Consider the following 14,784-nt stretch of genomic DNA (forward strand, 5'->3'; position numbering starts at 1 on the left):
ATCGATTTAACATGATCAACCAGATATTTAAAATTCCTTCATGGCGGTGTTTTGAAGTAGAATACAATACCATCAGAGTCACAAGGTAAAGATGTCGAATCGAATCAGGTTTACATCTTCAGACAGCCTTCACAGTGTGTATCATAAAACATCTGGAAAATGACGACTTTAATTGCTTACGGAATCTCAGTGTGAATCAGTATGCTTGTATCTTCGTTCAGTGGACTAGATGGACATTAAGTATAAGCGACGCCGATTTGTTCGTTTTAAGATCCCTATTTCACAGCAGAGAAAACGCTAGAGAGATCGACGTCAGTTTTTGGACACACAGTAACCTCCCCTTAACTTGATTTTAAGTGGAGTTGTCAACGGTTAACCGGTTACTCGGTCGGAAGACCACGATACGGTTAACAAAAGCATTAACCGAATAATCGGACATTCATTTACCCCCTTGAGGAGCGCTATGTCTCCCTTGCTTAGACTTACAAAACTATCTATAGATGCTATCAAAGTCGGATAGTTTGTTATAAATACCAGTATTCGTGCATTCATGTCTGGGTTGTTTTTGTACTCTATTGTAAATATTGACAAAGAGGTGCTGACGACGCCATACAAAACTGAACAGATTTTGAAAGTAAGCGAGAACACAAAGATATGACAATGATATATCAACTGTTAGAGGTTAAATGCGCTTTTACATGCAATATGTACACACTTGAATGCGCAAGTATGTCTTAAAACGTTTGCCGATTAAATTGTGTTGTACAGAACAATATAGCCACACATTATCAGTGCAGATAATTATTAATCAATCCCGTCTTACTGTATTTCAACATTTGTTGTCCATGAAATATACTTACTGAGGATACATGAAACTATTTCCTGCGTTTAGCTTGAAAATGTGAGGAAACTTTCCTGCTAATTAATATAAACATGTATGTTTATGGTGTAAAGACGTTTAAGATAGAACATTTGCTAAACATATAATGTGTTCATTGTTGTTTATTGTTTGAAAACCGAATTGACTGATTAACTGATTACTTGTTCGGCAGATTGTTCGAGTGACCGGTTTCCAAAATTAGACCGGTTTGACAACCCTAGTTTTAATATACAACCGTATCAAAATTGGGCCCGAGTACTAGCTGTATTTTTACACCAGCAATATAGGGATGCTTAAACACGGTCTAAATAATGAGAGTTCCTGATCGGTGGTATATGTAACAACAATTGTCGACTGGAAAAAAAAAGCTTTAATAATGCACATTTTTTTTTTTTTGCATAAGAGTAAACAATACATTTCCCAAACAATATTTCTTGTCGTGTTGTTTATAGGCGTTATAATGACACATCATGCAAAACATATCAAAGTTTAAATTTATACACAATGTACGAATCAGACATGTCGCAACGTTTCAAGGCCGACTGGTCCCTTTGTCAAGCCATGAGTCTTAGAGTGACATTGTTTGTGCATAAAGTAAAGCGTCGATAAAACTTGAGGATTTACTTTAAAATGTTTCAATTACGTTGTGGTTTAATTTCGTGGTGTACGTACCTTGGCAAATTGATTGGTATTAAATGTCGTGGAAGAAATATCTTTAAACTATAAGTTATTACCATATAATAATCGTGTCAGTAAAACAATGAGATATGTAAGACAGAACACATAGAAAGGTGTACAGATAAGTTCAGGTGAGATGTGTTTTTGCGATAAGGATTGATCAAATCCGCCACGCTCGATCGGTTACATACAATTGCATACAAAGACACAATATACTTGAAGTAGACTGACATACGTGTACCCTATCAATGCACAGTGGACAATCTAGCAACGAAGAACCGTCTATTTTGCAAATAACTCGCGTTGCTTGAACTTCCGTTATAATTACCTGGACACAAATACTTCAACAATTGGATATTCAGACAAAAAGTTGCCCAATTGATTTTCCGTGTAAAAATCTTGATCACCACACGGCAAAAGTCAATATTGCTTCTTTGAAGGCTATCTTGTCCAAAAAGTAAAGGGAGAGATTTGTATCCGGACACCGAATGACATCCCCACTTTTTCGAACTATTTCCTGAATTATGTTATAAGAGTATAGGAAAGCGCCACATACCTTCTCACACGACGCATTTGTGTCCAGCTAATTGTAACTGAATCTTAGCTTTGCTTATCTATTGCTGGCACCTTTGAACAAAGTATTCATGGACATTTTCGATGGCGCTATGTCCATCATCCATTCGTCCTTCTTGTATTAACTTTTTATTTTATCTTTCCCGTCGTGAATAAACACGAGGCCAAGATTAACCAGGATTAATTGGTGATTAACTAATGATTAACTTTTAAAATCATTAAATGAATTAAAGTGTCTGGAGTCATAACAATAAGCTTAATTCATATTGCGGGAAAGAGCAATCAAGTTTTTTTAAAATAGATAACATTGGGTATTTAGGGTCACAGGGTCAAATGTGTTAAAACATGAAAATAATTAACATCTGAATGACAATTGCACCGATGGTCATGCCTTTTGACATACAAAATGCTGATGCACAAAATAAAAACATATAAAATATTTGCTTAATCAGTCAAAGAATTTAGGGAAATAATCTGTCGTCTTCTGGGGATTCATATCTCCTAGATTAAGTTGGCTTGAACTTTGCCGGGAGGGGAAACTACCACGTTTGTTTATAATCTTTGATGATCATATCGACTACATTTCACTAATACATCGCTGGCTCAATTGAACGAAGTACTAGTGGTCTTTCCCGTTGGCGCTATGTCTGTTATCCATTCATTCATCTGACATAAACTTGTTTTCTATAAACTTTCCCTTCTGAATAAACAACAGGCCAAGTTTTCACTGGCGATTAACTAATGATTAACTTTTAAGGTTGCAGAAGTCAAATTGATAAAAAAGATAGTGTCTTTAATATATAAGGTCTACTGCATTGGTGGACTTTTATCAATATTATCATATCATTCCATTTAGCTTAACTAATATTGAGGGAAAGAGTAATCAAGTTTATTGAAATAGATAACCTTGACCTATTTACAGGGTACTGAGGTCAAATGTGTTAAAACATTGATTAGAACAAACATGAATGACAAAGTCAACCGTGGTCATGCTTTATTGTCTTCGGAATGCTGATGATCTGAAGATTTGAAGGCCTTTAATATTTGCTCAATCACTCAGGTAATTGGGGAAAATATTTGTTGTAGTCATCTAGAGATTAATATCTCCTAGAATAAGTTGGCTTGACTTTTTTTTGGAGGATAAACTAACAAGTTTGTTAACATAACCTTGGTCACTGGCAAGGTCGCGGTGGTCAAATGTATAAAAGGGAAACTGACTTTGCAAACGAACCATATGACCTAGAGTAATGATATTTGTCCCATGGTTTGTTACAGGAGCCATTGGATCATCCCGAATTTGCTCTTGCGATCACATTAGTCAAATGCGTGTAAACTCTTTCAACGATTCCTTTTGCAAAGATGAAATAATAACAACAATATTCGTATTCTGTTTCCATCCATTTATTTTAGAATCCAATAGCACAATAAACCAAACGTAAAACAAAGACTAATAACTGGTAGCAAATATATATACAACAGCATTTGTTTATATTCTAGTTGAACGAGATCTCCCTAACCGTGATGGTCTACGTTATCTCAATTGAGAGGTGACACGTTGTTAATTGACACACTTTATTCATTATCATTGAATTGAATTTAAGTAGTACTATTCTAATTAAGGGGATTTACGCGAATCTCCATCCTTAAGACCAATTTGGAGTTTCATCTGTTTGGGGTAGTTGCATGGTTCTTAATATACTCACTTTATAAGTAATTATTAATTGGAATTTAACTAGTGACCATCTAATCTTTTTACGCACAGCTTTTAGACAAATTTAGAGTTTCATCTTTTCGGCCTCTACCAGTATCTATGTGTCCTACAAGTACGACACAGCTGTATTGTGCAGCGTGATTCATTTTAGCTTGCTATATCATTTAACAACATTTTAGCATGCTATATCATTTAACTGCATTTTACCCAGCTAAATCATTTAACTACATTTTAGCTTGCTATATCATTTAACTACTTTTAAGCTTGCTATATCATTTACCTACATTTTAGCATGCTATATCATTTAACTACATTTTAGCATACTATATCATTTAACTGCATTTTACCAAGCTAAATCATTTAACTACATTTTAGCATGCTATATTATTTAACTACATTTTAGCATACTATATCATTTAACTACATTTTAGCTTGCTATATCATTTAACTACATTTTAGTATGCTATATCATTTAACTACATTTTAGCATGCTATATCATTTAACTGCATTTTAGCTTGCTATATCATTAAACTACATTTTAGCAAGCTATATCATTTAACTATATTTTAGCATACTATATCATTTAACTACATTTTAACATGCTATATCATTTGACTGCATTTTAGCAAGCTATATCATTTAACAACATTTTAGCATGCCATATCATTTTACTGCATTTTACCAAGCTATATCATTTAACTACATTTTACCAAGCTATATCATTTAACTACTTTTAAGCTTGCTATATCATTTGACTACATTTTAGCATGCTATATCATTTAACTACATTTTACTATGCTATATCATTTAACTACATTTGAGCTTGCTTCATCATTTAACGACATTTAAGCTTCGTATATCATTTGACTACATTTAAGCTTGCTATATCATTTAACTACATTTTAGCATGCTATATCATTAAACTACATTTTAGCTTGCTTCATCATTTAACGACATTTAAGCATGCTATATCATTTAACTACATTTTAGCTTGCTATATCATTTAACTACATTTAAGCTTGGTATATCATTTAACTACATTTTAGCATGTTATATCACTTAACTTCATTTTAGCAGATTATATCACTTAACTACATTTTAGCATGCTATATCATTTAACTACTTTTTAGCATACTATATCATTTAACTACATTTGAGCTTGCTTCATCATTTAACTACATTTAAGCTTGGTATATCATTTGACTACATTTAAGCTTGCTATATCATTTAACTACATTTTAGCATGCTATATCATTTTACTACATTTTAGCTTGCTATATCATTAAACTTCATTTTAGCATGCTATATCATTTAACTACATTTTAAAGGTGCTTTCCCATATGCATGTCTTTGAACAGTATATAACAGTGTTAAGTTTATAGTAACAAGACATATGATATCTTTGTATGAGTAACAAGTGACGATACCAGAATAGAAATTGCTGAAAGGTGTATTGAGACATGGACATAATCATCTATGAAGTCCAGATCAATGTTTTCTGCCCTATAGGTGCTAGAGTAAGGGACAGGAAAACCTTCGTTAAAATCCCCTTTCGCCTGTCACTGTCCTGGCACAAGGGTCAAGTGTTACAATCAATAAACAGGTATTGGAACAGTAGGTTTTTTAAAGCCGGTTAAAAATTGAACTCAAATAAATGACGTTTGTAACGTTTGAGTTCACATGAGAAAATCATATTTTAATCTTCATCAAAAACCATAAAGTATTGTTATACTGGTTAGGATTAAGTGTTAGCACTTGACCGGTTTGAAATGTTAATGAGGTGAGATCTTTTGTGTAAACAGAGGATTGAAACAGTTCCATTGGACATCTTGTTTGCTTACTTTGTCTAAAGGAAGTTATTTGTACCAACGAAAAATCCTCTTTCATATGTTCGTTCATCGCTTGTCTGTCTGTTTATCGACATTTTCCTTAAAAAGACAAATTGAGAACCGAAATATCAACGGTAAAGATATAATTTATGGTCCTTTACCTTTATATACATTGTTTAGTCAATGGGTTGCCTAAACTAAAACTCACTACTTCGGACATATATCTATATCATATGACATGATATTTGGCCTTTTGCTTCTTAGAATTGCCATCAATGATGTTTCAGTAGATCAGTTAAAAACCACACATTATATGTCAATAGAGAACAAATACAAAAACCTTTTTAAGAATACAGGCATTGAGTCATGCATAGTATGTGTGTTGCTGGGATGAAATTGTATCAAACCTGTGATCACAAAACTGTTTTTAAAACACATCAATGTCAAAAGATTGAAGTGTTTTAGAACTTCAATCATTTTATCTAGACGGAGATGCAAAGGGTTATATATTTTATGAAACAAAAGAAAAAAATGCTCAATTCCACCGATGTCAAATTCTATCCAAGATATTAGCTGCAAGAATGTTATCGCAAATCAACCTCAAGTGAAGAAGTTTTGCTTCGAAACAAAAAGCTGTCTCCAGTTAGTCGATAATTTTCCATTGACAATTCTTGTCAAATCCGTTGTTTGCTACACCCAGTCGCGCGTCATCTTTTGCATTTTCCATTTTGATGAAGCAAGTCGGCCGCTTTTGTGATGAAAACATAACATTTCCGTTTGATAGCCGAACGATATTGAAATAATCACCCTTGCTTGATGGTCTCTCAATAGAAACCTCTAGTTGATCTGAACTTATCTTCCACATCATGTTTTGATGCCCACTGAGATATATTTTGAAATCTTGATCACCCTCAGAATGTAACACAAATTTCGTTTCAATGTTTGCCATGACGCGAACGTATCTCGTCTGCGTGAATAGCTTTCTAACATTAGGATCATATCTAAACATGGCGAACTCTTTCTTAGCCGCAGAAATGATATGTAGTGGACGATCAAGCAAGTCACACAGGTCGAGACGCGATCCGAGTTGATGACGAAGCTTTGACCATTTTTTCGGAAGGAAAACGGCAGCCACACTTGCATACTTCGCTTCTGGTTCATAAAGAACTTTCAAAAGAGCTTCTCTGTTGTTTTTGAATTTTTGTAGTCTCTCAAGGTAACTCTTTGTTATATTCTCAGAAACTCTGTTGTTTGCAAAGACTGTTACAAAGTAAAACAAAACAAACTCTCTCAAACAGGACAGAACACAATAAAGATCAATGAGGGCGATGATAGCATTGCATCTTTGTAACGTATGCTCTTCCTGTTCCTCTTCTTTCTCTCCTGTCTTCCTATCTTCCTCCTCTGTCTTGTTTCCTGCTATCTTATCAGTCGTTTGGTCTTCCGTCTCTCTTGTGTTCTTTTCTTTCTCGCCTCTTTGAAGGTCATTTATTGTTTGTTCAAGTTCTGCAAAAAACTCGTCGCCCGTATTCCGCGGTACCTGACTTTGCAGTATATCGATTTCATGATCGTTGAGATTTCGTGTCTGTATCCTCTGGAGGTAGCGAATGGAGGAAGATAAAGCACTTTGTACGGCAAATGCTTTTCTCTGAATGTTAACGGCTATGTATGTCTGCTGTTCAAAGACTTTTATTTTGGATGACTTGTTGGACAGGACCCCAAACAAAAACAAAAATCCTTTAATTAAAAAAGATGCTATGGAGAGCGGAGCACCAGCAACAGGCACACATCCACCTATCAAGTCAAGAACATCTGCTAAGAGATCAAAAATCAATTCTGGAGTGACAGCTTCACGGAGACGTTGTTTCAATTGATCTACAAGTGTTTTATCTACAGGTTTTACCGTCTCATATTTCTTTAGATGATCCACACATTGCTGGAATGCATTGCTTTGAAGAATTTTGTTTAATTCTTGCTTGTCATTTCCAGTTGCCATCTAAAATAGATTAATGCAATGATGTACAATATAAATTGTAAGTCACTTTTGACATATCTGTCGCCTGAAACCAAAACTAAATAATGTGTCATTGGACTATTTCCCTTGTCAAAGCTAGTGCATACTCAGTTAAAAAAAATCGATTTGAAAAGATTCGCAAAATATTCATCAAGTTCAGAACGTTCAATCATAAGTCGAAGAAGTCAAGATAGATTCACAAATATAAAAATGTACTAAGGACCAACAGTATGTGTCCAGTATGTAATCTTAATATTGACAAAAAATGTATATGTTCATAGATGAGTGAGGATATATGTTTTACAGTTAAACCCTCGAACTCAGTTCTAACAGAGTTCGTACATATTCTTTGTAAAGTTACCCCGGATTAGTCGAACCGCTATTCCTCGAATACCCCGTATTTCTCGGTCAAACGTTTGTCCCCGAATTTCCATGGTCATAATATTAATCCTTTCTATTCGTCGAACAGGTGTGATCACCTGTCGAGCCTTACAGATAATTTACCTATGTATCACACTGAAACTGCCGTGGACATGTCTCGAGGCACAGTCTGCCGTCCACGCGTATTATGCTTACAGGTGTCGGCTGGACGTCCGATAGTTAGAGGATTAATGGCAGTATCATTAAGTAATCGTACCGTTACTCTGTTGTAGCTGCATAAGCCTGTCATTTTGTGTGCGTATTTATTTTCCAGATGATGTTTTGACACCGATGATTTGGCGGAAGTGTTAATTCATTGTAGAATCATATTTCGGCATGACAATATTAAGCAATATTAAAATAATACGCCGTGATTGTTAATTTCGTTACCAATCAGCATTATGATAACAGGGATTCAATATCTTCTTGATTTTAAAATGATCGAATAGTTCCTCTAGTTTTGATATTTTGAAAAACCAACGTAGTCGATTACAGTAAGGTGGACTATGTCAAATCGACAAATACGTTACACATGCAGGTTTTTAAATTTTATTTACTTTTTAATGCCGGTGGCTGAATGTTTTCATTGTTTAGCTATTTTAAATCTCATCAAAAGTTGTCATCTTGATTAAACTTCTTTTACTATCCGCGGTATTTGCAGTGCTCGCACTGTCTGTTGTCCCACCTGATAAAAACAGACATTGTCGGAAGAACATCGGATTCGTCGGATACCATGTACTTCTCGCACTATTGATCTGGACCCTACGAGTTCGAGTTAGCGCGGTTTTATTGTATGTGAATCACCAATTATGACGTGCCAAAATGTTTGCATTGGATACATATTTGTTTCTGGTAAATCCAGATCTGGTTTGAGAAGTATTTAGTTGCATTGTAGAAATGGAAATTTGAACAAAGTTGTATTGAATTATGTTTGCATTTAAATCGAGTCTAGTGTTGAATTGTATTGAGTGGTTGTATTAAATAAACCGACTCCCGGACCATGCTGAAGGGGGAATTATTCTAATACCAACTAAAATTCAGCTATCGTATCGTTTCCTTGTACGTCGTAGAAACTTAGAAGCATTGAGCCTAAAATAACAATGAGACAGTATGGCGCTACCTTTCTATCTGATCTAAAATAACCGATCACCTTATGGATGAATGGGCACAATTAACCAGCATTTACAAATGGACTTCACAAGGAATAGTTTTTGTAATCGTGTTCCAATATATACACCCTAGGATAGCTAGTCTGTAATAATTTGGATTTTAAATATCAAACTGAAATATATAACTTTTTAGTTTAGTTGAATATTGTGTGTTAACATAATCATCTTTAAAATATTAGATATATTAATATAAACAGAATATCTCTTACCTTAAAGGGATATGATGATCTAATTCTAAATGATGTGATCCTTATTGCAGGCTGTAGAGCTTTTAATGACGAAAATTCTCAATACCTTACCGGGTACATTGTAACACTGGCTGTAATACAGTATTGACATTTAAACTAGTTAGACTTCGTTTTGTATACACCATTTCATATGCGCTGTAATAAGAGCGCTTCCCGTTTTCTGGTTATCTCGACTAATTCGATAGTGATCCATTCGTTTTTAGTTCATTCTTTTTGAGGGTAATACCTGTTTTATTACCTAGCCAAAATGTCTTGATTGTTTTGGAATGTATTGAATAGCAACAATTGATATCAATTAATTGGACCTGAACAAGACAACTTTTACATGTATTAGTGTAAACGTTTTCATCGTTCAAACCAGTTAAATAGATGCCAAACAAATAACTTGTCGGAGCCATTTTCCTTGTAGGAGATCCGTGGGACTGTCGTTATCTCGCAGAGCATTTGGTAAGTAAAATTCTATGATATAGTGGTTAGAATAAAGTTTGTTATAATTTGAAATATACTTTTGGAAATATATGTAGCGAGAGTTTAACAATGCCATTCGTAACTGACCTCATAAACAGAACTGTTGAACAGTACAGCAATTCGAATATTGAAGTACCCGAGTGTTTTCGCCAACTCAGGATCTCCATGTAGGTAAAGTCACTGAAACAAAAATAATTAAATTAATTAGCATTCTAGCCGCGGTAATCCAATCTCTAATGTCTCCCGTTCATATAACAGCCATCGTATATCCATGAAAACACGTAAATACTCTTAATACCTTCCATCCTAAGGTAATCCAGGTAATTTTCTCTTCGAAAGTTTGTTTACCACCGTCGAACATAATAGATACACAAGCCACATTCATATACAGTATATATTTCATCCAACCTACCAACTTCGTTCCCAGTAGATAATTTATTCACATTGTAGATAAAACTGTCACCATTTGATAATAGCCACCTTATTTTTATATCGATAATCCAGCCACCTTCTTCTCCGGTAGACAATCTAGCAACCACTGTTCCATCGTTAGATAATAAACCATCCTTGTTAACAGTAAAAGATAGAGCAATCCTCATTCCCAGTGAATGCGCCATCCACTTTCAGTCTCTGCAAATGATCCTCCGATTTTAGATTCCTGCAAAAGTGACTGAAATATGATATACTTCTATTTATTATATTTATTATGTTTAATAGTATAACAATATTTTAATTTTACGTGATGAATAGAATCACTGACACTATGCAATATGATACATATCGATTTATTATATTATGTATAATAGTATAAAGATATTTTTGTTTCATTTAATTCTATGTGATGACAAGAATCATTGACAGTGTGATTCGAATATTTTTCTGGGCAGCTTTAACATTTATAACACATTATTTCAAGAATAATTCTTCAGGCAAATAACGGTTTATTTTCAGTGTACCTAACTGTTTGTGATCTGTTTACAGGAAAAATACACAGAGTATGGCTACAACCGAAACCAAGCAACAAAATGAAATCTTTGATGAAGCACTTGGATTCATACGAAAATATCCCATGAAGTTGTTTGAGGAAGTCGAAAGAACAGTGCAGGGATTAGATATTTCATTAGTCAATCTAAAAAAGGATTCAAAAACAGCATATTCAGCTCTTCCCGAAACTGTGAGTTTGGCACGAGTATTTGGTTTGCCTAATATTAGTGCTAAAATTGCCGAATCTCTTCTTGTTGTGTTTCGACACGTTGGGAAAACTTACTCTGCTACAGAGGCATCGGCACATCAGAGTTCAATTCCGAACGACATCCGCGAAACGGCCACTGGCGTACTGTCTAAACTGCAAGAATCCGTACGCACTTTAGTGACACTCAGTGAAATTAATCCTGATCCAAAGACAATATCAACTGCTTGTTCCGAAGTTCCACTTACTGGCAACGGCAGTGAGGTTTTCATCGAACTGAAGTCTGCAATCAAGCGGTTGATAGAACAAGAAGACACTGGAGCATGCGAAGCTACTGAAGTGCGATTCAAAGGCATAGTTGATTGCCATGATTTGTACTACACTCTTGACAGTTTGTGGGAATTCGTTTTGCATTACATTGTTATTCTTTGCATTGCACAGGGTAAATCACAGAGTACTGCGGAAGGATATTTTGAAGTCATTGAAGGTCAACGTTTGGATAGGGAATCTCAATCAAAGATTCTCTTCAAACCAGAAGCTGAATTTGCCGGTGTCGCTGCTGTGTTCAGCAACGGCAACTGGCCAATGCTTAAAAAGTACACCGAAAGGAGTCTTTCGTTTCAACTTGAATACTTCAAAAGCTTAAACGGGAGAAAGGTGAAACTAGTCTCCTGTGGAAATACAAATGAAACGTTTGCTATGTTTCGACATCCGCCAGAAAAAACCTTACCATTTACACAGAAGAGGTACGTACGAGTATCGAAGGAAAATCACACAATCTTTTACCTAGACTTGATAGAGGAAACTTACTTTGTGATTCGCTTGGACGCCCACAGAGTGTTGACATTAAAAGTCAATCGGAAAGGGTATCTTGTCACTGAAAAACCTGGCAAATATGACAAAACTGCTGAAAAAGGTCAGTTTAACCTGGTGCGTTTGAAAAAGGACATCGTTATGATTTCATGCAGGCATTATCCCACATGCTTCGTCACAATGAAATGTGCTGAAGAAGACGCATGCCTTGAAACAAAGAACATCGGAGCTGGTAATAACAGTCAGTGGAAATTGACAGTGCTAGATTAAGGCAACGCAAAAAAGCAACGAAATACATATGTTTCTCCGTATCGAATTCTAATACCATTTAACACTAGGGATATTTGTTTTTAATTTCACATTATGCTTTGTGAGTTCATTGTCAAATTGTGACGTTTTATGCTTGTGCACTTATTGGAAATGTTAAATCGTGTGTCTGTAAAGAGAAAGGGTTTAGCGTGTAATCCATATTCTCAAAACCTCTATTTAGAAACCACCTGAGATAAAAGAATACTTCAAAAGGTCTATTTATTTTCATGTTTACCACTTGCAATGAGTGACCACTCAGTGGACTTTCAAAATGTGGTCTTTTCATTTAGCTTTGACTATATATAACGAATATCAGATGGCTTCCCGTTGATTTCATATATAACCCGCGTATGGGAGAATACCGATAATTTTCACGAGTGCGAGTCATTTTAGAAAATGAAACTTACCGTTCTGATTGGCCAATAGAATATAGGACCATTTATCATCAAATGTGAAGACATTTAACATAATGTATATTTTCACTATCGCTAATATATTCATTTTTACTTAATTTCTGATGTTTCACCCTATCATATATAAATAGTTTTGAAAAGCTTGATGTATTGTTACTATGGACTCCTTAATATTGTAGTTTACAGAGTCATGACTTTTATTTTGTTTTAATATAGAAACACATTTTTTTATTTTCTTTTTTATTGTTTTTCATGTTTTATATCTCTTATCCTTTTATCAAATATATTGTATATGCTATGAATTTTGATTTTAGTTAATTGATTACATGACAATTTATTTATGCAATCACTTAAAATGGAAAATATTCATTTTTCGATGAGATAATTTGAAAATACTTTTGATCATAGGAGAATAATGTCCTTACCATAAAAAAACATTATGAATTGCTAACCTCATGTTTAATATTACTTGTTTAAATTGTGTGGCATGGGGCCTGATAGATACAACTTGTAGGTAGAGGCTTCCCAATCACTCTTGTATGTTTCCCATCCTTAAGCACATTTGGAATTTCAGTATCACTTATTAACTACTTGAAGTATTGGAGGTAATAGATATTGCAGACTTTTACTGATTTTGACTTGATACAGACTTTTAACTAGTAAACCATTCATAGCTCTGCTCATTTTATATAATGTTGTGCCATTGTTTGAAGCGTTTTTGGTTGTACATTTTGTTTTTCGGAATCACATAAAAATATATATTTTTTTTATTTTTTTTTTGAATTTGTCAGTAAGCGAATCTCTGGTTTAAGAAAAAAAAAGACCGATTATGCTTTAATCAATACTCTCAAAAGTTGTTTTTTAGAATTTTGTTCATTGTGTTGGCATGTGATGTGCCCAGGTATTCATTAAACTTCTGACGTAATAATTAACACGTATCACCCGCAAGGTGGTGAGTACAATGACTTTAATTATGTTATGATGAAAGCTAAGGGTACAGAGTGAATTTGTGGACCAATAGTTTAACCCTTGGATTTTGAAGATGGCTAGTAACGTAGAGAAATAGATTTGGAAGTGTATCAAAACGCAACAAAACCACCCATATTTCATATTGACTATATTTCATTAATGATTTGCTGGCAGACCTGACTGATTCGGCACAGTGTGGCTGAGTATGTTGCTTTCAGAGGGTTATTTACACTGTTTACTTGACAAACGACATTCGACAGCTCGCAAAATAATTTATAACTTCCTGTTTGTGTTAAAACAAATTTGCCTTTATTATGCAAACCTACCTGATGAATCCTATCCCGAATGTATGTATGTATACTCAAATGTTCGGATGTATTTATTGTATATTAGACATGTATGCAAGCTGAGTAAGGAATGTTTCCAGATGATGGATTTTGGAAAAAAATCATTGACACATCTTGACATGTTTTCCCTTAAGAAATAATTCGATAGTGTTAGATTTACCAGATATATGGAATGGCAAGACAGGTTACTTCAGACATAATTACATTAGTTAAACAAACACGAATAAAATACCGATTGTTTTACAACGTCTCCGAAACAAATACTGAACGTAATGAATGAATGGACGCAATCAGCCAGCATTTACAAGCAAGGAATACAAAGCCTAAACGTTAAACTGATCACAAACCAGATAATTTTTTCATTCGTTTGTTCAATTTATACACTCTGGGAGGGGGTTGTTATCTTGCATAGAGACTGTGCATATTCTAAATTTTGAAGTGTGTTCAGGTCATATTATGTTAACTGACATGAAATATAAAAATAACAAAGGACACAAATGACCTGTCGTGTTGACCTTTCCAACGAATACTAGGTTTGGGAATTCCGACCTGTTCGTTGATATTCAGGTTTATACATTATATACATAATGAGTCCGGTCGTCAGCAATTTTATCAGCTTCACAAGTGTCTAAATGCAATATCTACTAACTTGTCAGATTGCAATCAGCATATTGACGTAATAGCCCCCGAGTTCATGCATTCCCTTGCGACATGACGTTATGACATTTGGAGGGCAGATGACAGTCAATGAAA

General features: G+C 34.6%; 2 protein-coding genes across 2 annotated transcripts; one reads left to right on the forward strand and one right to left on the reverse strand.

Moving 5' to 3' along the window:
- Positions 1–6,315: 6,315 nt before the first annotated feature.
- On the reverse strand, positions 6,316–10,131 carry LOC110465965. Its single transcript, XM_021522182.1, has 2 exons — positions 10,079–10,131; positions 6,316–7,668 (listed from the first exon to the last, which is right to left on the reverse strand). The coding sequence occupies exon 2, from the start codon at positions 7,666–7,668 to the stop codon at positions 6,316–6,318; it is 1,353 nt and encodes a 450-aa protein (XP_021377857.1). The 5' UTR covers positions 10,079–10,131.
- On the forward strand, positions 9,886–12,883 carry LOC110465983. The gene is made up of 2 exons (XM_021522206.1): positions 9,886–9,970; positions 10,973–12,883. The coding sequence occupies exon 2, from the start codon at positions 10,989–10,991 to the stop codon at positions 12,261–12,263; it is 1,275 nt and encodes a 424-aa protein (XP_021377881.1). The 5' UTR covers positions 9,886–9,970; positions 10,973–10,988; the 3' UTR covers positions 12,264–12,883.
- The last annotated feature ends 1,901 nt before the right edge of the window (positions 12,884–14,784 follow it).

The sequence above is a fragment of the Mizuhopecten yessoensis genome, unplaced genomic scaffold, assembly GCF_002113885.1.
Source record: "Mizuhopecten yessoensis strain PY_sf001 unplaced genomic scaffold, ASM211388v2 scaffold11109, whole genome shotgun sequence".
Taxonomy (NCBI): domain Eukaryota; kingdom Metazoa; phylum Mollusca; class Bivalvia; order Pectinida; family Pectinidae; genus Mizuhopecten; species Mizuhopecten yessoensis.

Bases quoted from the DNA above. Each gene is read 5' to 3' on its own strand.
- LOC110465983 (XM_021522206.1), top strand. From the start codon at position 10,989: ATGGCTACAACCGAAACCAAGCAACAAAATGAAATCTTTGATGAAGCA.
- LOC110465965 (XM_021522182.1), bottom strand. From the start codon at position 7,668: ATGGCAACTGGAAATGACAAGCAAGAATTAAACAAAATTCTTCAAAGC.